A 22,553-nucleotide genomic window follows, 5' to 3' on the forward strand; every position below is an offset into this window, starting at 1 on the left:
ATAGGCACCACAAACTTATCCTATCTAATAGCCACGTAGTATGAGTCCTTTATGAGAAATGGAATTGGACGACATAAGAAAATGGCTAAACATAATAGAAGAAAGAAATTATGTAACATTTTGCAAATCATACACGGGATTGTGTAGAGAGGGAGAGAGGGACAGAAAATCGTGGAATTTGATTTAAGAAGAGAATGTGAGGAATTCATATCATAAAAGTGAAGGAGATGAGAATTTTTGAGACTAATGAATTAAGGTTAACTTATAACTAGGTTTTATTAAATGTTTGGCAGAATACCCCACGTACTTGCACCGTATTTTAAGGCGATCTTTCAACTTCTCATTGTTTTTACATTTAAGCACCTCAAACTTTAAATTGAAAAAATAGGAGCAGGAAACGGCTTTAAAATCAAGTGCAAGTTTAAGGGGCCGGCTTAAATATTCTGGCTAATCATTTTTTTGCGCGGATTGCCCTTCTATTGGGGTGGTCTTTAAATTTTGGCCCTCAAATTAGTGGTCTGTAATTTTTGCCCTTCGTCTAATACTCTGTTGTTTTGAGTTCGAACCCCAGTTCAGTAAAAATAAGAAGGAATTTCGCAAGACAAAATTAAGGTATAAGTGTATAGCTATCTTGCACCCATGTTGGTTTGTATAACTATCTAATTGAGGGCTGTGTTAAGTTGTTGTTTAAGTATAGTGTAAAGATCCCAAAATTAAATGTATCCATGTTGGTCCGTATGCACATTAGTATAATATAGCCTAACCACCTTGTAGATCAAGATAGTTATCTTCAATGCAGAGAATTATTATGGGATTATGACAGATGATTGCAAACTAACACTTATACTAATAGGGCATAGTTTGCATGCCTGATGGAGCAAAGTTTCTTGCAAACTATGCCTTATCAGGTAGAGTTTGCTAAGGCATAGTTTGCAGGCAAACTCTGCCCCATCAAGCATAATTTGCCTGCAAACTATGCCCGATGGGGCAGACTTTGTAGGCAACCTCTGCCTAGCAATTTTTTTTTTCACTTTTCACCTGAGCAGGGATTCGAACTCGGGATCCTAAGGTTTTAGGCTGTCACGACCCAACCGGAGGGCCATGATGGGCACCCGGTGCTAACCCACCCGGACACCTTTCATCGTACATTCACGTTCACATCTAGGAGAGCCACATGGCTTATTCATGATTTCTATACATCAATAATATCAATCTCATCGGGCAACGCCACATTTATATCATCATCAACAACTATACCTATATCCATATACACAAGCCGACGAGGCTAACAAAATAATATATAAAATATGAGCCGACAAGGCTAAAAGACATCTAACTATACACAACTGCCTACGAGCCTCTAAAGAGAGTATGTAACATCATATAGACAGGACAGGACCCCGTCGTGCCCATATGTATGTACACAAAAGAATAATACCAACAGCTGCAGCTCCGAATCAAATGGAGCTCCTCTATGCAGTCCCTGAACAAGTAATCTATGGATCAAATCTGTCTCCCTGTGCACCTGCGGGCATCATGCAGCGTTCACAAACAAAAGGACGTCAATACGAATAATATACTGAGTATGTAAAGCATAATCAACATCATAATAGAAGCATAAGAAATAACATAAAATAGGAGAGTCATGAGATAATAGAGCCATTTGTACCTCTAGTGGCAATCATCATGTTTTCTTACCCTTTTTCTAATAGGAACCTTTCATTTCTAATGCTTACTTATATATTAGTACCATACCCGACCATAAAAGTTCGGTGTTTCACATAACCGGCCATGACAAGGCTCGGTGTTATACATACCTGGCCCTACTAAGGCTCAGTGTTATCCGTACCCAACTATAGTGGTGTGCGCGCGATAGACGTCATACCCGGCCATAGAAGCTCGGTGTTACATAATAGCCCTACATACTTATACATGTATACATAAGAGTCCATAAGTATCATCAACGTCATCATCATCATTGTTTTCATTACATCTTTCCTTAGAGAATCAACTATCATATAAATGAGGTAATAACATCATGACAATACCGAGAATCATGAGCTTTAGTAATTCTAGGGATGGAGTCATTTGGGAGATGTTATGGAACTCATGAGAAGGTATATAGCAATGGAATCATGCCTTAATGAAAGAAGGGCTAGCCTTACATACCTTGTCGTCTTCTTAACTACTTAACGTTCACCGTCAAGCTTGAGAAATCTACATTTAGAAGGATTCATACCATAATTAAGCCTTAATGATACTCTTAAATTCAAACTAGAATAATTCATGAGTTAATGAAAATTGGGCAGCATTTCCCCTATTTCATTGACTTCCACCATATTACGAAACAAGTCCCAAACAACCATAATAACATACACAATATCATAATCAAGTAGTCATATTCCATTAAGTCTCAAAAATTCATTCTCATATTCAACTTATCTCAACAACTTTACCCCAACCCATTTCATAATTTCATGCAACAGTCCTCATCATCATTGTTACCTCCTATAACAAGATTACACCCATCTCATACTAAGAATCATGACTCAAGTTAGCTTACTACTCAAAAACATCATAAAAGTTACATTTAGATCTCATTTTCTACTTTCTTCTTCTACCCAAGTTGTTCAACAACCAAGCATTCTTGATAACATGAAATAAGCATTAAAATTAACCTTTTATCTCATAATAATGGGCTTTGGATCAATATATCACCTTGAGTGAAAACCCTAGCTTGAATACTCAAGTTGTTCTTGAAGTCTATTAACCCTAGTGAGCCTTCCAACACATGAACACCTTAAATCTTGCTATTTGATCTTTGTTTTCTCTTGGGTTTGAGTGTAATATACTTGGAGAAGGGTTTGGAGCTCTCAAGACTTGGAGAGATGCGGGAAATGAAATAAAAGAACAAGGGTCATCTATTTATACAAGAAAATAAAATCTGCCAGATGGATTTATACAGACCACTTATACGGTCCGTATAACATTATGCGGTCCGTATAAATGGACCGTATAATCCCACCATGAAAATTCCCCTCTTTGGAAGGGTTATACGGACCCTTTATATGGACCGTATAAAGTTATACGGACCGTATAAGTGGTTTTATAACCCATATTTTCTGAACTTGCTCTCGGTGATTCATTTGACTTCCAATCCTTGTGGAACCTTCTTGGCACTTATATAACACTACATTAACCATACAATATGCCCTATAGCAGCCCCTCACGACATTACTAAATACGTATCAGGTCAACTATCGCGAAAACCTTTCCAAACAAGTCTTGCATTTCACTTCCTTCAACAAACTTAGGCTCATATATTCATATGACTTCGAAATCTTATGGTACGCACTTTAAGCCATCTAATCCTCTCCTTAATCTCGTAAGGACTTCATATTCACCCTAAGCTCACATTAGTCTACTCTCAAGGAAACAATCAGGAATTTCCGAGATGTAACATAGGCGAAGGGAAAAAGTTAAATACTTTCATTTTGATGGGCAAAAATTAAAGACCACCCCAAAATAAAGGCATTACTGCGAATTGCCCCTGGCTAATTGTTTGCCATTCCTTCCCCAACAAGGAAATTGGTATTGGGTCAAAGGATTTTAGGTTAAAATGAAAAGGTCTTAAATATATTTGTATGACTATCTAAATATTCATGATATAAAGTACGAATCACATATACAAGAATTTAGACACAAGATAGTGCACGATCAAAAGCATTGTAAACCATGTAATCCAAACTACATGAAAACCCAAAATGGAACTCTAGCATGTAAACTATGCTAATAAAAAGATCTTAAATATTTGTTAAACGTTCCAACAATAGTAATATACTTTCTTGCGGCTTTATCCAATAGGTAGGAGGAGGGGATTTTTTTAGCCAAATTCAATAGCTTAGGTTATTTTTGATCTAATAGGTGAAAGGAGAGCAAATTTCATTCAATAAATAGAAGGAGGATATTTTTGAGTCATATTCAATAGGCTAGGGGTATTTTATTTTATTTTTTTTACCAAAAAACTATTAGGGAATGAGACAAACTTTTTTTTTCCCTTGTGGAGGTGAATCTTCTCTGCTTACATAACCTTTTTAATTCAACAACTTGCTTTTCTTTTTTATATTTCACTCACAAATTGGTACTTGGTTTGTGGTTCGACTGGTCCAAATTCACAATTGGAAATGGGCAATTCGCGTGAATGCCCTTCAAATGCGTTGGTCTTTAATTTTTGCCCCCGTAATGCGTGGTCTTTAATATTTGCCCTTCTAAGCTAAAAAATAATAAGAAAAGACGTTACTACCCCTACCCATCACATATAAAAACCTGAAAGTCTGTAACGAACCCCAAACATCCAATTAAACCTATCCATCATTCCAACAACAAACCTTTCAATCGTTCCATCGTTCCAACATTTCACCGGAGAAATCTCCATTGATTTTGCTGCTACAACATCGGAAAAGATAAATACATAATATATAGCGTTTCAATTGAACGTAATTCAACTCAATTTGATGCTTTATTAAGTTTAGGTTTGTTAATATTGAAAAATAACAACAAATCATCTTCTATGAACTAAACAATTGATATTCAGTTGAGATTCAACATTGCGAATCATAATTTTACTCAGCACCATAGAATTGATCAAATTTATTGCTTTGTTCTGATTTTGATTAGTTTATACGTTTCATTTGATTAGTATACAATGCTCAATGACTTAGACTTGAAATTATAGTAACTTCAGTTGACAAAAAATAATCAGGCAAAGTTCTGAACAAGTATGCCGGAGGAGGCAGAAGTTCACCTTGCAAAAGAACAAAGTATGCCGCTAGAGTCAAATTTTCATTTTCATAAGCAAACCATCAAGTATACAAGTGTTAAGAACTAGAAAAGTATGCCGGAGGAGGCAGAAGTTTACTTTACAAAAGAACAAAGTATGCTGTTAGAGGCAACTTTTATTTTCATGAGCAAAACAAAAATTTACGCAAGTGTTAAGAACTAGAAAAGTATGCTGGAGGAGGCAGAAGTTTACTTTACAAAAGAACAAAGTATGCTGTTAGAGGCAACTTTCATTTTCATAAGCAAAATAAAAAAGTACACAAGTGTTAAGAATTAGACAAGTCTGCCGGAGGAGGCAGAAGTTCACTTTACAAAAGAACAAATTATGCTGTTAGAGGCAAACTTTCATTTTCATAAGCAAAACATCAAGTATACAAGTGTTAAGAACTAGAAAAGTATGTCGGATGAGGCAGAAGTGTAACACCTCGTGCATTCGGGTTAAGATTTGTATTATAAGATGGGGGTATAATGAACCCAATTTTAGTAGTGTATAAATGGTGTTTGAAACCCAATCAAAACTTGAGAAGAGTCTTTGGGCAAAACAAAGTTGAAAACCACTCTACGGGGCATGTTTGCAAGTGAGTTTATAGATGGCCTTACTTCCAACGACCATAACCCCATTATTAATTTGGAATTTGGGAAAACCTTCTTGATGAAAGTTGTATCCCTTTGAAATAGCTTTCCAACGGTATATTATGGGCCTCAAACGGACATCTGTGCAAAGCGTTATGCCCATTATACGACAGACTGTCCGAGCAGAAGAATTTGACGGACCATTTGACGGTCCGTAAAACATTTTGACGGTCCGTAAAATATTTATACGGTCCGTCAAATGGTCACAGAGAATGATATTTCGTTGGTCAGTTTTACGGTTCAATTTTACGGTCCGTAAAACAATTATACGGTCCGTAAAATTGACTCAGACCACCGTAAAATGAGCACAGAATGTCCAAATCACTGGAATGGTTTTACGGTAAGTTATACGGTCCGTAAAACCATTATACGGGACGTAAAACACACCGTAAAATGAGCACAGAATGTCCAAATCACTGGAATGGTTTTACGGTAAGTTATACGGTCCGTAAAACCATTATACGGGACGTAAAACACACCGTAAAATGAGCACAGAATGTCCAAATCACTGGAATGGTTTTACGGTGAGTTATACGGTCCGTAAAACCATTATACGGAACGTAAAAATGGGCGTAGAATTGCCCGATGGGTCAGATTTTAAGATGTTAATAAGAGACCCAAACCCATTTTTTTTCATTCCCATTTCTCCTACACGACTCAAGGGTTCTCTAGAGCCATCCAAACACTTCATATGCAAGAATCCAAGTGAAACAAAAGATCCACTTCATCAATCCACCAAAACTAAGTGTGAGAAACATATCAAATCCATTCAAGTCAAGAAATTCCATGGAAGGTGGAACTAGGGTTTTGTTCAAGTGAAGCATTTCAACTCAAGGCTTATTCCTACAATAACTAAGGTAAGTTTTATGATGTTTCCTGATGATTAAAGTGTTGATAAGTTCTTGGGAGAATAGTAAATGGGTTTGATAAAGAAAATTATATGAACTATGCTAGGGTTTTTGGATTGTTGACTTGGGATTGTTGTATTCATATGGGTGATGAAGAATGATGTCAATTACATCTAATTGAGATTGTAGAATCAGCTAGAAGTAATAGAATGGGGATTGGGGGAAGAAAACACCATTAATGAAGGTTGTGGAGCTTCATGCCCACCAAGTGTTTGATAAAATGCTTAGATGAACAAAACATGAATATTGTTGCTAATATAGAGTCCCTATGACCTGTATTGCTATAGATTAAAGTTGAAGGGATTGAAGGACATTGTGATACACTCAAAAGCAGGAAGTTAAGGTATGTATAACTTCCATCCACATGTGGGAATCTCTATGTTCTTCCCCATGATCCGTTTCGTAAAATCCATGAAGTTCAAATCCTAGGGCATTAAACCCAACATATTGGTAGCCCGTAATTATGTATTTATGTGCATGAATTTTGTATCTATATTCGTTATTGCATTCCTAATCTTCCATTACGGTTATTAGGAAATCCTAGCTTAATCCATGAATCATGAATTCTTCCTCATGTGTTCTCATTATGTTTATATGAAACTTTATGATTTCATCCAGCAAGTTACAAGCATGTTTTCAAGACAAGTATATATATATATATGATTTCGAACTATTGTTATTACTCATGAACGAAAAACATGTTTTGCAAGACTATGACAAGTTATCTTATGAAACTATACAAGCAAGTTATGATTCATGAAAACCATGTACAAGCAAGTTATGATTCATGAAAACCATGTACAAGCAAGTTATGATTCATGAAAACCATGTACAAGCAAGTTATGATTCATGAACACTATGTACAAGCAAGTTATGATTCATGATATACCATGGGCAGCAAGTGCCACTATTTTTCATGTTCATGTTTTGGGAGTTGCATTAATTACCGAGGAGGGCTTCAGATAGCCTGAAACTACGTAGCCACCGTAGGATGAGGATCGCTTCACCCATGTTCCGGACGATCTCTCATAATGATTGGATCCTTTCATATTTTATCAAATCTCATGTTCCCTGGCAAGGACTGAGTGTTCTGCTGGCGGGACGCAAGCACCAGACCATGGATCGGTTATAAGTTATTGCTCTCCCTACTTATCATGTTTTTACTTATGTTATATATATACATATGCACTCATGCCCATGTTCATGTCCAGGTTTTCAGTTTCAGTTCTTATCATGTTATTTCATGTCCCATGTTGTTTCTTTCGGTTGCTTTACATACCAGTACATTCAATGTGCTGACGTCCCCTTTTATTGCCCGGGGGCCTGCATTTCACGATGCAGGTACTGATATACAGGACGACACATCTGCTCAGTAGGACAACATTCGTATCAGCTTATTGGTGAGCCCCATCTCATTCGGGGTTTAGTCAACGTTTATTTTATGATTAATTATGCATCTAAAGGTATGCTGGGGGCTTTGTCCCAGTAAGTATGTTTTCCAGTCAGACTCATGATAGAGGTTTCATAGACTAGACAAGTCAGTTATATCATGTCAGACATTTGGAGTCGTATAGCCATTTTGGCTCACTCATGTTTAAACAAGTATTTTATTAAGTATTATGACTTAACATGTTTTATAAAGGCTCATCATGCATTCACGTTATATTCCGCATATGTTATGTATCATGATGATTCAGCAAGCCATGTGGTTCGCTCGGTCACATGCAGTCAGGCACCGAGTGTCGTGTTACGTCCAGGCCATGGTTCGGGGCGTGACAAAACTTGGTATCAGAGCCCAGGTTCAAGTGTCTTAGGGAGTCTATGAAACCGTGTCCAGTGGGGTCACTTTTATATGTGTGTGCGCGCCACACATATAAACAGTTGACCACCAAGACATTCAGGATTGTCTCATTTCTTTCTACTCTAGATCGTGCCATGAAGCTTAGAGCAATAAGAAACTTCTCTTCCTCTCAAATTACGTACGTTTCGAATGCGCAGGAAATGAACAGAAAATTCAAGGTCCAAGTAGGGATGTTTACCCATAGGGGGTACAATTGTGCAATACTTACTGGTAACGAATGAGATTTCAAGTGCTATTGAAAGTGGAATACAATGTAAGTTGCCCGAGAAGGGGTGTAGTGGAATGAATGGTATGTTGAATGATAATGATGTTCTCGAGAAAGGAGAATGGAATACAACAGGGAGATGATATCAGAGGAATTAGAAAAGGAGCTAAGTCAATAGGAAAAAGGTAAATCATGGAGGATCTCAAGGAAGTGGTGGTAGACAGTTTTCTACCGGAGGTCATCAGGACCCACTCCATCTGCAGTTAAAGATTGAAAGGGAAAATAAACAGGAAAGTGTAACAGGTACAGTTTGAGTTGGACATATGAGGTAAGTTCATCATTTCTATACTGTTGTCGAAATTGGGAGCCCTGTGTGGCTACGATATGATATGATATATGTATATATGTTGGCCTTGTGAGGCATTGTTGGTATTTTCTGCGTGCAGGTTTTGGGATAGTAAGAAATACAGAGGAAACTCTGCCAAATTTTTCCTAGAAATAGAAGGAGAATAAGATATAAGTTCGTAATATATCTGGAAAAGTCATATCAACAGTAATGATAAGATTTGACTAAGTTACGAGTACGGCTGACCTTGAGAAATATAATTTGATTTCCTATTCAGATGAACACCTTGAGTGGGTGATAGTTCGGATACATCCAAATGTGTGTTATAAACCAAGGGCTTAAGTTAAGTTCAGAGAAGAGTGATTAGTGGAAGAAAAAAACCAGCTAAGCCGAAAGAGTCGTCAGTGTTGTAGAGTACAAAGGAATTACAGAAGATAAGGAAAGTTAATTTGATCCCATCAAAAGGGAATAACTTGTAAGTATAAGATGTTAGCCTTAGTCTAAGGGTGAGATGCATAAATCGCCAGTAAGTCCAGTGAGATAATTGGAGACCCGAAGGGTTAGTATGAGATATGAAGAACCTCAGTTCAGTTAAGTTGGCATAATGAGATAGTATCCATAAGGAATATGCCTTATCTTAGAGGAAACCCGAAGTGAGTAGAATGATCGTCGAACGAATCGTGTCAAGTTCAATTACTATCGATTAGGCGATCACAGAAAAGCTATGAGATCATGCCCAGTTATGTGTCATAAGGGTAGTGCCATTGCACAAGACTCAAATCTCTAAGGTGCTCGTAAAAGACTTAGCGTACAACCGTACTATGAGTATTTTAGGAAGTATCTCAAAAAAAAAAAAAATCAAGTATGGGAAGTACAACTCATGATTTAGGCAGACAAGAGAACTAAGGTGAAAGAATTTCACTACTTCTCCAAGCTAGGAATTCGACTTTCAGACTCCGAAGTGGGTGGAGTTATTGCCCAGAACATGGCATTCCTGCTTGGTCATTGAAGTTAGAGAGAAGCAGTTGGGTGATTCCTACTTGATGCAGATGAAAGAGGGGCTTCACGAATAGAAAGTCTTAGCTTTTGAACAGGAGGGAGATAATGGTACCTTGAGATATCGAGGCAGATTATGCGTTCCAGATGTTGATGGGCTTAGAGAGCGAATCATGTTAGAAGCTCACAACTCTAGGTATTCCATTTCCCTAGGTTCCACTAAGGTGTATCATGATATCAAGGAGATTTACTGGTGGAACGATATGAAGAAGGATGTGGCAGATTTTGTAGCTAAGTGTCCGAATTGTCAGCAGGTGAAAGCCGAACACCAGAGGCCTGGTGGCTTGGCTCAGAATGTTGATATTCCTGTCTGGAAATGGGAAATGATCAATATGGGCTTTGTATCAGGTCTACCTCGTTCAACTAGGAGGCATGAGTTAATTTGGGTAATTGTGGACAGACTTACGAAGTCAGCGCACTTCTTGCCAGCTAAGACCACAGATTGAACAAGAAGATTATGCCAAGTCATATGTTAATGAAATTTCCGGATTGTATGGGACCTTAGTGTCCATTATTTTAGATTTTGGTGCTCAGTTCACAGCGAACTTCTAAAAATCATTTCAGAAAGGATTTGGGTACGGAGGTGAACCTTAGCACAACTTTTCATCCTCAAACAAATGGTCAGACAGATACGCTATTCAGATCTCATGTTATGATATTCATGTTAGTTCAATACTCAGATATTTATGTCAGCTTAGTACTCAGGTATCAGTCCAGTACTCACGTATTCATGCCAGCCCAATATTCAGTTAGCTCAGTATTCAGTCAGCCAGTCTTCAGTCAGTTCAATAGACATTCAATTTAGTATCTCAGTAGTTTAGTAGTCATGTATTCATTCAGTTCAGTAACCATGTGTCCTTTATTTCAATGGTAATTGGGATGACCACCTGCCTCTTATTGAGTTTACTTACAAAAATAACTACCATGCTAGTATTGGGATAACACTGTTGGAAACCCTTTTAAGCAAAAGGTGTAGATCACCAATTGGTTGATTCGAAGCAGAGTTGTTAAGATCAGATTTGGGTTACCAGGTTATAGAGAAAGTTAAGTTAATACAGGAGCGTTTGAAAACGGCTCAGAGTCACCAGAAGTCTTACACAGATGTGAGGCGAAGGGACTTAAAATTTTCAATAGATGATTGGGTGTTCCTTAAAGTCTCACCCATGAAGGGTGTCATGAGATTTGGCAAGAAAGGAAAACTCAGCCTCAGATATATTGGACCTTACAAAATTCTACGAAAGATCGGACTAGTAGCTTATGAACTTGAGTTGCCACAAGATTTGGCCGCTGTACACCCAGTGTTTCATGTATCCATGTTGAGGAAGTGTGTAGGAGACCCATCGTTGGTTGTTCTTGCTAATACTCTAATAGATAAGGATGGCCTCACCTATGAGGAGATCCCCGTAGCCATTCTTGATCGTCAAGTTCGCAAGTTGAGAACTAAGGAAGTAGCCTCAGTGAAAGTCCTGTGGAGGAGTTAGAAAGTTAAGGAAGCTACATAGGAAGCCGAGGAGGATATGAAATCCATGTACCATACTTGTTTCAGCCCGCAGAAGAGATTTATGATGAAGCCCAAGATTTTGAGGTATGTAAGCTTTCTTTTCATGTTTTTGGTCGTGTGTGGCCAATTTGTAGTGCTATTATGATGTAGCCCTGTGAGGCAATGATATTATGGGCTGTTGTGACAGGTTGGTAGTGCCATATTACAGGGGAAACTCTGGCGAAATTTTTGTAGAATCCCGAATATTAACATTTGAGGACGAATGTTCCAACAGAGAGAGAGAGAATGTTATACCTAGGAAATTTCTCCGTTAGCATATCGCGAATAGACCCACGAAGGGTATGACGTATACGACATGTTGACGAGTAAGAAGTAATATTTAATGATTCCAAATGAGATTTCAAAGACATTTGAGGTAGGAGACGAAAGTTGTTAAGGAAAGCAAGGTATATGTTGCGTGTCGGGCAAGAATTACGAGTATCGACATAATGATGGCTTAATGACATTTTGGAGAAGAGTTATAATTTCCCTTATGTATTCATGCCTCACGTGTCACGCTCAAGTTCATGTATTCGCTACTCATGTCCATGTTTAGGCACTGACGCTTTCATGAAACTACGTCATGTCAGATTTCCATGTTCCATGTCATGTTTCTTCACGTTCATATATTCAAGTTATGTCCAACCATATCCTTTACCAAGACCCATCATTCGAGGACGAATGATCCCAAGGGGGAGATATTGTAACACCTCGTGCATTCGGGTTAAGATTTGTATTATAAGATGGGGGTATAATGAACCCAATTTTAGTAGTGTATAAATGGTGTTTGAAACCCAATCAAAACTTGAGAAGAGTCTTTGGGCAAAACAAAGTTGAAAACCACTCTACGGGGCATGTTTGCAAGTGAGTTTATAGATGGCCTTACTTCCAACGACCATAACCCCATTATTAATTTGGAATTTGGGAAAACTTTCTTGATGCAAGTTGTAGCCCTTTGAAATAGATTTTCAACGGTATATTATGGGCCTCAAACGGACATCTGTGCAAAGAGTTATGCCCATTATACGACAGACTGTCCGAGCAGAAGAATTTTGACGGACCATTTGACGGTCCGTAAAACATTTTGACGGTCCGTAAAATATTTATACGGTCCGTCAAATGGTCACAGAGAATGATATTTCGTTGGTCAGTTTTACGGTTCAATTTTACGGTCCGTAAAACAATTATACGGTCCGTAAAATTGACTCAGACCACCGTAAAATGAGCACAGAATGTCCAAATCACTGGAATGGTTTTACGGTAAGTTATACGGTCCGTAAAACCATTATACGGGACGTAAAACACACCGTAAAATGAGCACAGAATGTCCAAATCACTGGAATGGTTTTACGGTAAGTTATACGGTCCGTAAAACCATTATACGGGACGTAAAACACACCGTAAAATGAGCACAGAATGTCCAAATCACTGGAATGGTTTTACGGTGAGTTATACGGTCCGTAAAACCATTATACGGAACGTAAAAATGGGCGTAGAATTGCCCGATGGGTCAGATTTTAAGATGTTAATAAGAGACCCAAACCCATTTTTTTTCATTCCCATTTCTCCTACACGACTCAAGGGTTCTCTAGAGCCATCCAAACACTTCATATGCAAGAATCCAAGTGAAACAAAAGATCCACTTCATCAATCCACCAAAACTAAGTGTGAGAAACATATCAAATCCATTCAAGTCAAGAAATTCCATGGAAGGTGGAACTAGGGTTTTGTTCAAGTGAAGCATTTCAACTCTAAGGCTTATTCCTACAATAACTAAGGTAAGTTTTATGATGTTTCCTGATGATTAAAGTGTTGATAAGTTCTTGGGAGAATAGTAAATGGGTTTGATAAAGAAAATTATATGAACTATGCTAGGGTTTTTGGATTGTTGACTTGGGATTGTTGTATTCATATGGGTGATGAAGAATGATGTCAATTACATCTAATTGAGATTGTAGAATCAGCTAGAAGTAATAGAATGGGGATTGGGGGAAGAAAACACCATTAATGAAGGTTGTGGAGCTTCATGCCCACCAAGTGTTTGATAAAATGCTTAGATGAACAAAACATGAATATTGTTGCTAATATAGAGTCCCTATGACCTGTATTGCTATAGATTAAAGTTGAAGGGATTGAAGGACATTGTGATACACTCAAAAGCAGGAAGTTAAGGTATGTATAACTTCCATTCACATGTGGGAATCTCTATGTTCTTCCCCATGATCCGTTTCGTAAAATCCATGAAGTTCAAATCCTAGGGCATTAAACCCAACATATTGGTAGCCCGTAATTATGTATTTATGTGCATGAATTTTGTATCTATATTCGTTATTGCATTCCTAATCTTCCATTACGGTTATTAGGAAATCCTAGCTTAATCCATGAATCATGAATTCTTCCTCATGTGTTCTCATTATGTTTATATGAAACTTTATGATTTCATCCAGCAAGTTACAAGCATGTTTTCAAGACAAGTATATATATATATATGATTTCGAACTATTGTTATTACTCATGAACGAAAAACATGTTTTGCAAGACTATGACAAGTTATCTTATGAAACTATACAAGCAAGTTATGATTCATGAAAACCATGTACAAGCAAGTTATGATTCATGAAAACCATGTACAAGCAAGTTATGATTCATGAAAACCATGTACAAGCAAGTTATGATTCATGAACACTATGTACAAGCAAGTTATGATTCATGATATACCATGGGCAGCAAGTGCCACTATTTTTCATGTTCATGTTTTGGGAGTTGCATTAATTACCGAGGAGGGCTTCAGATAGCCTGAAACTACGTAGCCACCGTAGGATGAGGATCGCTCCACCCATGTTCCGGACGATCTCTCATAATGATTGGATCCTTTCATATTTTATCAAATCTCATGTTCCCTGGCAAGGACTGAGTGTTCTGCTGGCGGGACGCAAGCACCAGACCATGGATCGGTTATAAGTTATTGCTCTCCCTACTTATCATGTTTTTACTTATGTTATATATATACATATGCACTCATGCCCATGTTCATGTCCAGGTTTTCAGTTTCAGTTCTTATCATGTTATTTCATGTCCCATGTTGTTTCTTTCGGTTGCTTTACATACCAGTACATTCAATGTGTTGACGTCCCCTTTTATTGCCCGGGGGCCTGCATTTCACGATGCAGGTACTGATATACAGGACGACACATCTGCTCAGTAGGACAACATTCGTATCAGCTTATTGGTGAGCCCCATCTCATTCGGGGTTTAGTCAACGTTTATTTTATGATTAATTATGCATCTAAAGGTATGCTGGGGGCCTTGTCCCAGTAAGTATGTTTTCCAGTCAGACTCATGATAGAGGTTTCATAGACTAGACAAGTCAGTTATATCATGTCAGACATTTGGAGTCGTATAGCCATTTTGGCTCACTCATGTTTAAACAAGTATTTTATTAAGTATTATGACTTAACATGTTTTATAAAGGCTCATCATGCATTCACGTTATATTCCGCATATGTTATGTATCATGATGATTCAGCAAGCCATGTGGTTCGCTCGGTCACATGCAGTCAGGCACCGAGTGCCGTGTTACGTCCAGGCCATGGTTCGTGGCGTGACAAGAAGTTTACTTTACAAAAGAACAAAGTATGCTGTTAGAGACAACTTTCATTTTCATAAGCAAAATAAAAAAGTACACAAGTGTTAAGAATTAGACAAGTCTGTCGGAGGGGGCAGAAGTTCACGTTACAAAAGGACAAAGTATGCTGTTAGTGGCAAACTTTTATTTTCATGAGCAAAACAAAAATTTACGCAAGAGTTAAGAACTAGAAAAGTATGCCGGAGGAGGCAGAAGTTCACTTTACAAAAGAATAAAGTATGCTATTAGAGGCAACTTTCATTTTCATAAGCAAAACAAAAACATTATTAACAAAATAATACCAAAAACACATAAGATTGCATAAAAACCAAAATTATTAACAAGACAACACCAAAAAATCAAGCACACATAAATTAACTTAATTCATGAAGTTATGCCGGAACAAGCATAACTTTATGCCGGAACCGGCATAACTTTAGTTTACAAAATTATAAAGTATGCCGTGAGAGGCAAACTTTCATTTTTCATAACCAAAATAAAACATTATTAACAAAACACCAAAAACACATAAGATTGCATAAAAACCAAAATTATTAACAAGACAACACCAAAAAACCAAGCACACATAAATTAACTTAATTCATGAAGTTATGCCGAAACAAGCATAACTTTATGCCGGAACCGGCATAACTTCAGTTTCAAAAACCAAGAACTCTGTCGGACCCGACATATGTTGCCTCAGACAAACACATTCTTCACAAAAACCAGATTATTAAATAAAAACAGCAGCAACAACATAAAACAGCTGTTCACAGGCAAAACTTCAACGATTCAACAAAGAAAAAACCAAAACGCATATCAAAATTAACTAAAACATATTACGACATTCATAATACGACATTCAAAAAACCAAAATATATACATGGGGAATGAAACTAAGGTTCAAAAAATCATACAGACACTGTAACAAAACACTATAATTTTAAATAAAAAAGGATCAATTAAATATAAAAAATGATGAAGACAAGGATATCAATTCAACAAATAACAATTTAACATAAAAACAAATATTGAAACGAGCAAAAGATCCAAATTCGTACCTAAGTTTTAGAACAGATGAGACAAATACAAAACAGAGGAGGAAAGAAGAAGCAAAAAAAGAAAAGAAAAGGGTAAATGACGAAATAAAAAGGATTTTAATGGGGTAAGGGTAATTTTGTCAAAAAACTTTCATTAAACGGGCGGCAAGGGCAAAATTTAAAGAAGATATAAATGGGGGGCAAAATATAAAGACCAGCCCAAAAGAAGGGCACTCCGCGCAAAAAATTGATTGGAAATTATTATTCGCTTAATTATGGAAGAAATAAAAAATAATGCTAAAAGGTCTTGATAAATAAAGAAGGCATAATACATAAATAGACTCTCAAATTTGGCTTCAACTGACAAGTATAACCTCCAAACTTTGAGTATACACAAGTAGGCACCTCAACTTGTCTCCACTTTCTCAGTTGAACAGTTTAACTTACAAAATGATCATCTAGACACCTCCAAAATTTATATGTCATGTCAGCATTACGTCAGCATTTGTGTTTACGTGTTCAACTTTATACTAGTTGAGGTGCCTACCCTCCAGTTGAGGCCAAATTTGAGGGTCTGTTAATGTATTATGCTTTGGTTTAAATTAGAATTAATTCAGTAATGATATACCCTTGAAAAAATGGATTCTTCAATTACATTCCGCAATAACATTTTCCAAAAAGTCTTATTAATTTAAAATTCCTAAATGTTAGGTAAGTAATTTATATAAACTGCATCTTATTCAAAGGCCAAAACTGCTCTGCCGCTCCCCTGCCTCTCTCTGCCTATTTCTTCATCCAGTTCATTAGCCTCTCATTCTCCAAAGGAATCTAATTGTAAGTTTTTTTTAAGTCTGTTATTACTTATTAGTATATATTGTTTATTTTACTTACAGTTAGATTTTTTCTACCATAAACCTATAAATTTCTTGACCTTTTTTTTTTGGCTTTGGTAACTTTGTAAAATTTAGTACATAAGGTTTCTTTTTACTTTCTTGACGTTAACACGGGTGTCATAAGTATTTACTACTTGGGGTGTGTTTGGTACGAAGAAAAATATTTTCTTGAAAAATAAGTGATTTTACCCGAGAGCACGGAATATTAGAAAATATTTTACACCACAAAACACACCCTTGGTGTCATGACTAGAATCTAAGAAATTAGCACCCTCTTTTTTTCCCCTTATTAATGTTGCTTTATTTTCGTATTTGAGACATAAGAGTGTCTTTATATCCTAGAGAATGCATGCATTTATGTTTGGTACGAAGGAAAAATGTTTTTTGGGAAGATTTTTTTGCTTATTTTTTGGTGTATGGTAAGTAAGCAAAATATAATTTGTTCCAAGAGCATTTATATGAAATCTAGGAAAATACTATAGGGTGAGAGTGGTGGGGATTCGGTCAAGGGTAGGGATTGCGAGTGGGGAGTAATGCCTAGTACTTATTTTTCCTACTCCAACTAGGGAAGTAATTATCAAGGAACTTGTTTTCCAAAACATTTTACCAACCAAACATAAGAAAATTAGAAAACATTTTTTTCCAGACCAAGAGGTTTCTATGTGAATAACAGTTCTATCCCCATAGTTTGCATATCCATTTTAAATGTTGGTTTCTCTCTCAGTTATGTGCATGTCTTTCCATATTAACTGATTTTATATAGGAGTGTTCTTTTTGCTTCTAATCTTGTTGTAGTAGATGTCAGCAGTGTATAAGGATTATCATCTGCGAATGAAAATGTGTTTCTTGTTTTTCTTGAAATACAGTTTCCTTTTTAAATAATAAATGTTACTAAAAATGTGATCGTGTTAAGAGGAGAAACATGAGTGGTTTCTGTAAGAACCTTTCTTCTCTTCTTTCAGTTGTAGCGTAGCTTGGAAATACCTTACCTTGGATTATTGTTTATTGTTTACAGGGTCTTATTGACGAATACTGTTATAAAATGTGTCCTAAGGGTAAAAAAAAAAAAAAGGTGTTGTCGATCTTTACCTCTTGATGTATTTAGCGACCTTCCGGAGAACTTAATTGATGCCATTTTGATGTGCTTGCCCTTTAAAGATACTGTGAGGACAAGCGTCTTGTCAAAGAAATGGAGGTATAACTGGTGCAGACTTCCAGAGTTGACACTTGATGAAACTGGTTGGACAACTAACAAGGATATAATATTTTGTACAAGTAAAATTACCAAGATTATCTCCCACATTGTGAGACTTCATGCTGGACCAATTACAAAGTTTATCCTCTGTGTTCCCAGAAGCTGGCCTAAGATTCATGACTTGATAATTTCCTCTCTCAAAATGGCATTCAACATCTCGTTCTTAGACGTCTATCCAGTGTTCACCAATACAAATTGCCTTCTTCAGTTTTCACATGTTTGCAGTTGAGGCATTTGGCTCTCGAAAGCTGTTTCATACACCCTCCAACTGTCTTTAAGGGATTTGATTGTTTAACTGTCCTAGAATTAAATCATGTCGAAAGTTCTGATGAATTTTTTCGAAATCTGATCTCCAATTGCCAGTTGCTTGAGCCTTTGGCGTTAGAGCAACCATATTGTTTAAATCTCGTTGAAATTGAATCTCCCACGCTGAGGTCATTTGTTTACGCAGGACTTGTACATGAAGTTCATCTAAAAAAAGTCCCTCTTCTTGCAAAAGTTTCGGTTACGTTTTCATGTTCACCGACAGGAGTACATGCTCTTGCCAAGTTTTTTGAATCTATTCCTGCTCTCGAGCATTTCCGCTGGTGCAGTATGTTCCGGGTAAATGTTGCCTCATGATTTCATTGTGATGCGTTTTCATCGGTGTATGTACCGTCTTTTGGGCTTTGAGTCATCCTGATGTTTGACATTTTCTTCCTATTTTTTCAATAACAAAGCAGTTGAAGTACCAAGAAGGCTTTCCTTTGCTCTGAACTGTCTTAAACATCTTCACATTAATTTGGTGTACCTAGATGAATTGCCTGAGCTTCAAGGTGCTGTTTGCTTCATAAGAAGCTCCCCTTATTCACAAGATATTGAAATTCAGGTTCTTAATGCTGTTTTTCTCATCCTTTTTTCTCCGTGTTATTCGTACGTAATGATTATACATTTTCATACTCTGTAGATTCTCAATTTAACTTCAGATTTTTTCTTTATCTTTCTTAGGTGTATCAACGTTTTCAGCCCGATGAATATCTGAAATTGCTTGATCCAGTGACCAGGGATTATGTTGATGAAATTCCTGCAAGCTTCTCAGATGTGACACTGAATCACCTCAAGGCAGTTAAGCTTGAAGGTATTGCTGGAACAAGGCCTGAAATGCAGCTTATCCAGCTTCTATTAGCCAAGTCTCCAGCTCTGGCGAGAATGAAAATCGACCCCTACTATGGATTGGAAGATAAAAAATCTCTCAAAGTAGTTGCAGAGATAACAAATTTTCAGCGGGCGTCATCTAAAGCAGAAGTTGTATATAATGTAGATTAGTGTCCCCAGTTACAATCCTGCTTGACTTCATTAGTCTTTAGGCAGGCTTGGTCTTTGGTTAAAATGTTTTGAAGTTAACGGGCTAAAAATTGAAACGAATGTTGATGCAGTACTAAAAATCTGTGTTTTATTTCGCTATAAGATAATTAGTAGACTTTATCAGTTTTGGAACACAAGTGAATCTGGATGGATGTTCTGTCTAGTCTGTGATGCTAAGGGTTTTTTACATTTCAATGTTTGATCTATAAAATGAGACTTAGTTGTTAGTTTCAATGTTTAGTTGTGGTTTAGCTGATGGTATAGCTGTGGAGATTTGTTACTAGCATGAACTTATTACTTGTCCAATAGTTGTCACTGCTATGTAACTTTCTTCACTAATTAGTATGCTATAAAATTATTACTCATACAATCTCGTATTTACTGATATTGGAGTTTATTCTTTATTTCATGCCAAAATGTATTGTTCCAGTTGATTGTTTTCAAAATTGTTCCATCTGTCTATATGTACCAGGAAGAACATTGTTCCATGCTTATGTGCGTTTCTAATACATATCCGAAACTGTTAGACCATAGTGTATTTGAGTCCATGGAAGTCAGAGAAGTAAGACTTAAACCAGAATTCTCGATGTGTGCTACAGTCAAAACATAGATTTCTTTTTCTTATGATTGCCAGAGGAGGAGTATTAAATTTGAAATGGCTAGTACAGAGTGAAGTTAGTTAAATAGTTGTTACTTTAATGTTATTTCCCAGTCAAAGTTGGTCAGTTCTCAATATGTTGATGCTTGAGAAAGCAAAAAAGAATACAGAGTTTGGGTAGGATATTCAACGCCTATTAAGAAGAAAGAAGAAGACTCCTAAAGTTGAAACTTGATCAAACACTTGATGATACAACAAAGGACTTGAGATCACCTGCGATTAAATTTGCCTACATTTTGAATCACCTTATGACTCATCTTGCAGGACCAATGACGAAGTTTACCCTTGATATTCCTGGTCTTGAAAGTTGGCCTGGCATTCACAACATCATATATTTCCTCTCTAGGAATGGCATTCAACATCTTGTTCTCAGACTTCCTGTAAGAGTTTCCTTTATCAGTTTTCAGTTGTTTGGAGTTGAGGTATTTGACTGTCGAAATTTGTCCTATACTTCCTTCACCAGTCTTCAAAGGGTTTTATAGGTTGATTAGCTTGAATTATGTGGCATTGCAACTCCCTCCTATTTTCTTAAAAGTTTGATCTCTCATTGCCCTTTGCTCGAGCAGTTGTTGCTGCATAATATTTTAAGGGATGCATGTGTCATTGAAATTAATGCTCCCATGTTGAGATCCTTTGACTTCACAAGAAGTATGAGATTTATCTGTTTGAAAAACATCCCTCTTCTGGCAAAACTCTCACCTATGAATACAAATTAATTTGTGGGGGTAAAAAGGTGTGACATTGTCAACTTTTTTGCGTCTTATTCTTCTCTTCAGCATCTCCACTTGATCAACAATGCTCTCAAAGTTAATGTCCTTTATCACTTCAATGTAACACATTTCGTAGATGGAACATCTTCTGGGGCTTTGACTCATCCTATTTTTGACTTTTTCTTCCGAGTTCTTGGCTGCAAGAGCATATGTAGTTCCGGCAAGATTTCCTTTTGAGCTTAACTTGTCAAGCGTTTTTACCTATCAGATATTAATCTGGGCGAATTTGATGTGGTCTCATGTGCTCTTTGCTTAATAAGAAGTTTCCCGTACTTGCAATTTATGGAAATTGAGGTTCTTAATCATTTTACTTTTCTCTTTCTCCGTCATTATTACTTGGCTTCTTATTTTCATACTTCATAGCCTTGGTAAGTTTAGGGATTGGTTTTGGTAATCTTTCAAGATGAACAATAATGATGAAATTTCAGCTCTAGAATCTCTTGGGCTAGAATGTTTCTCAAATGTGACATTTAATCACCTTAGGAAAGTAAAGCTAAAAGGCAGTCTATGCACAAAGCCTCAGATGCAGCTTATCAATAGGGGTGTCAAATGGGCGGGTTGTACCGAATTTGGGTTGGTCAAAATGGGCTGAGATAATAAGTAGGCGGGTTGTTGACCCACCCAAAAGCTACTTGGGCTGAAATGGGTTGGGGAAAAAGCGAGTCATAACCCAATCCGCCCAATTGTTATTAAGTTTTAACTTTTGGTTTGTTCTTTTATATAATTTTTTAGACCTAATAAAACTATCTTTTATTTATTATGGCCATATATAACATATCAAATAAAAAAATATCTTTTTGAAAATATTTTGACATGATCTCTCATGGGTCAATTTGATTTACATATTAGCCCAATTTTTGATGGGTTGAGCTAATGAATGGGCAGGTCAATGACCAGCCCAAACTTAGGTGGGTTGGGCAGGTCATGTTTTCATGAGCTAATTTTGCTACTCCTACTTATCAAGCTTTTATTGCTTAAGTCTCCCCTGCTGGTAAGAATACTAATTATGCCTGTGCTAAGAAGGTGAATCTCTTGGGAGAGTAGCCAAAGTACCTGTAGAGCTAACAAAATTTCGGCGGGCATCATCTAAAGCTGAAGTTGTCTGTAACTTGAAGTTATATCATATTACCGTATTGTTTTATCAAACCATGATCTCTGGGCAAAATGTTTAAGACGATAAAGTGAATAGGTAGAAAGGGAAGTTTACGCACTGGCTCATGATACCTAATGCTTTGCAGGGTATGTTTTTACTAGTCAGTTTTGTAATAGCTTTTTTCACTCAATTTTTCACGTGTTCTTGAATGATCTGCGAAATGAGACTTTGGTTTGTTAATTCCCTACTTGTCAAGTCGTTAGGATTTAGGAATCTTATATTTCCTGTGGCAAGGTTGAAGCAGTTCATCTCGACTATAGATATATTTAGAGAACAATATGTCCAAAGAATAATGTGATATTGCTTAGTCTTTTTGAGCCTTTTTTGCTCTTGAGCATCTCCACTTGAATGCACGTAGTCTAAAGGTAAATGTTTCATGACCACTTTACTGTAATGCATTTTTCCCGGCTTTGAGTTATCCTGAATT

At 36.9% G+C, this 22,553-nt stretch overlaps 1 protein-coding gene across 1 annotated transcript; it reads left to right on the forward strand.

The window, feature by feature from the left end:
• The first annotated feature begins 18,135 nt into the window (after positions 1-18,135).
• On the forward strand, positions 18,136-19,506 carry LOC132639682 (uncharacterized). Its single transcript, XM_060356116.1, has 4 exons — positions 18,136-18,141; positions 18,427-18,793; positions 18,924-19,069; positions 19,189-19,506. The coding sequence occupies exons 1-4, from the start codon at positions 18,136-18,138 to the stop codon at positions 19,504-19,506; spliced, it is 837 nt and encodes a 278-aa protein (XP_060212099.1).
• The last annotated feature ends 3,047 nt before the right edge of the window (positions 19,507-22,553 follow it).

This window comes from Lycium barbarum, chromosome 5 (assembly GCF_019175385.1).
Source record: "Lycium barbarum isolate Lr01 chromosome 5, ASM1917538v2, whole genome shotgun sequence".
Taxonomy (NCBI): Eukaryota; Viridiplantae; Streptophyta; class Magnoliopsida; order Solanales; family Solanaceae; genus Lycium; species Lycium barbarum.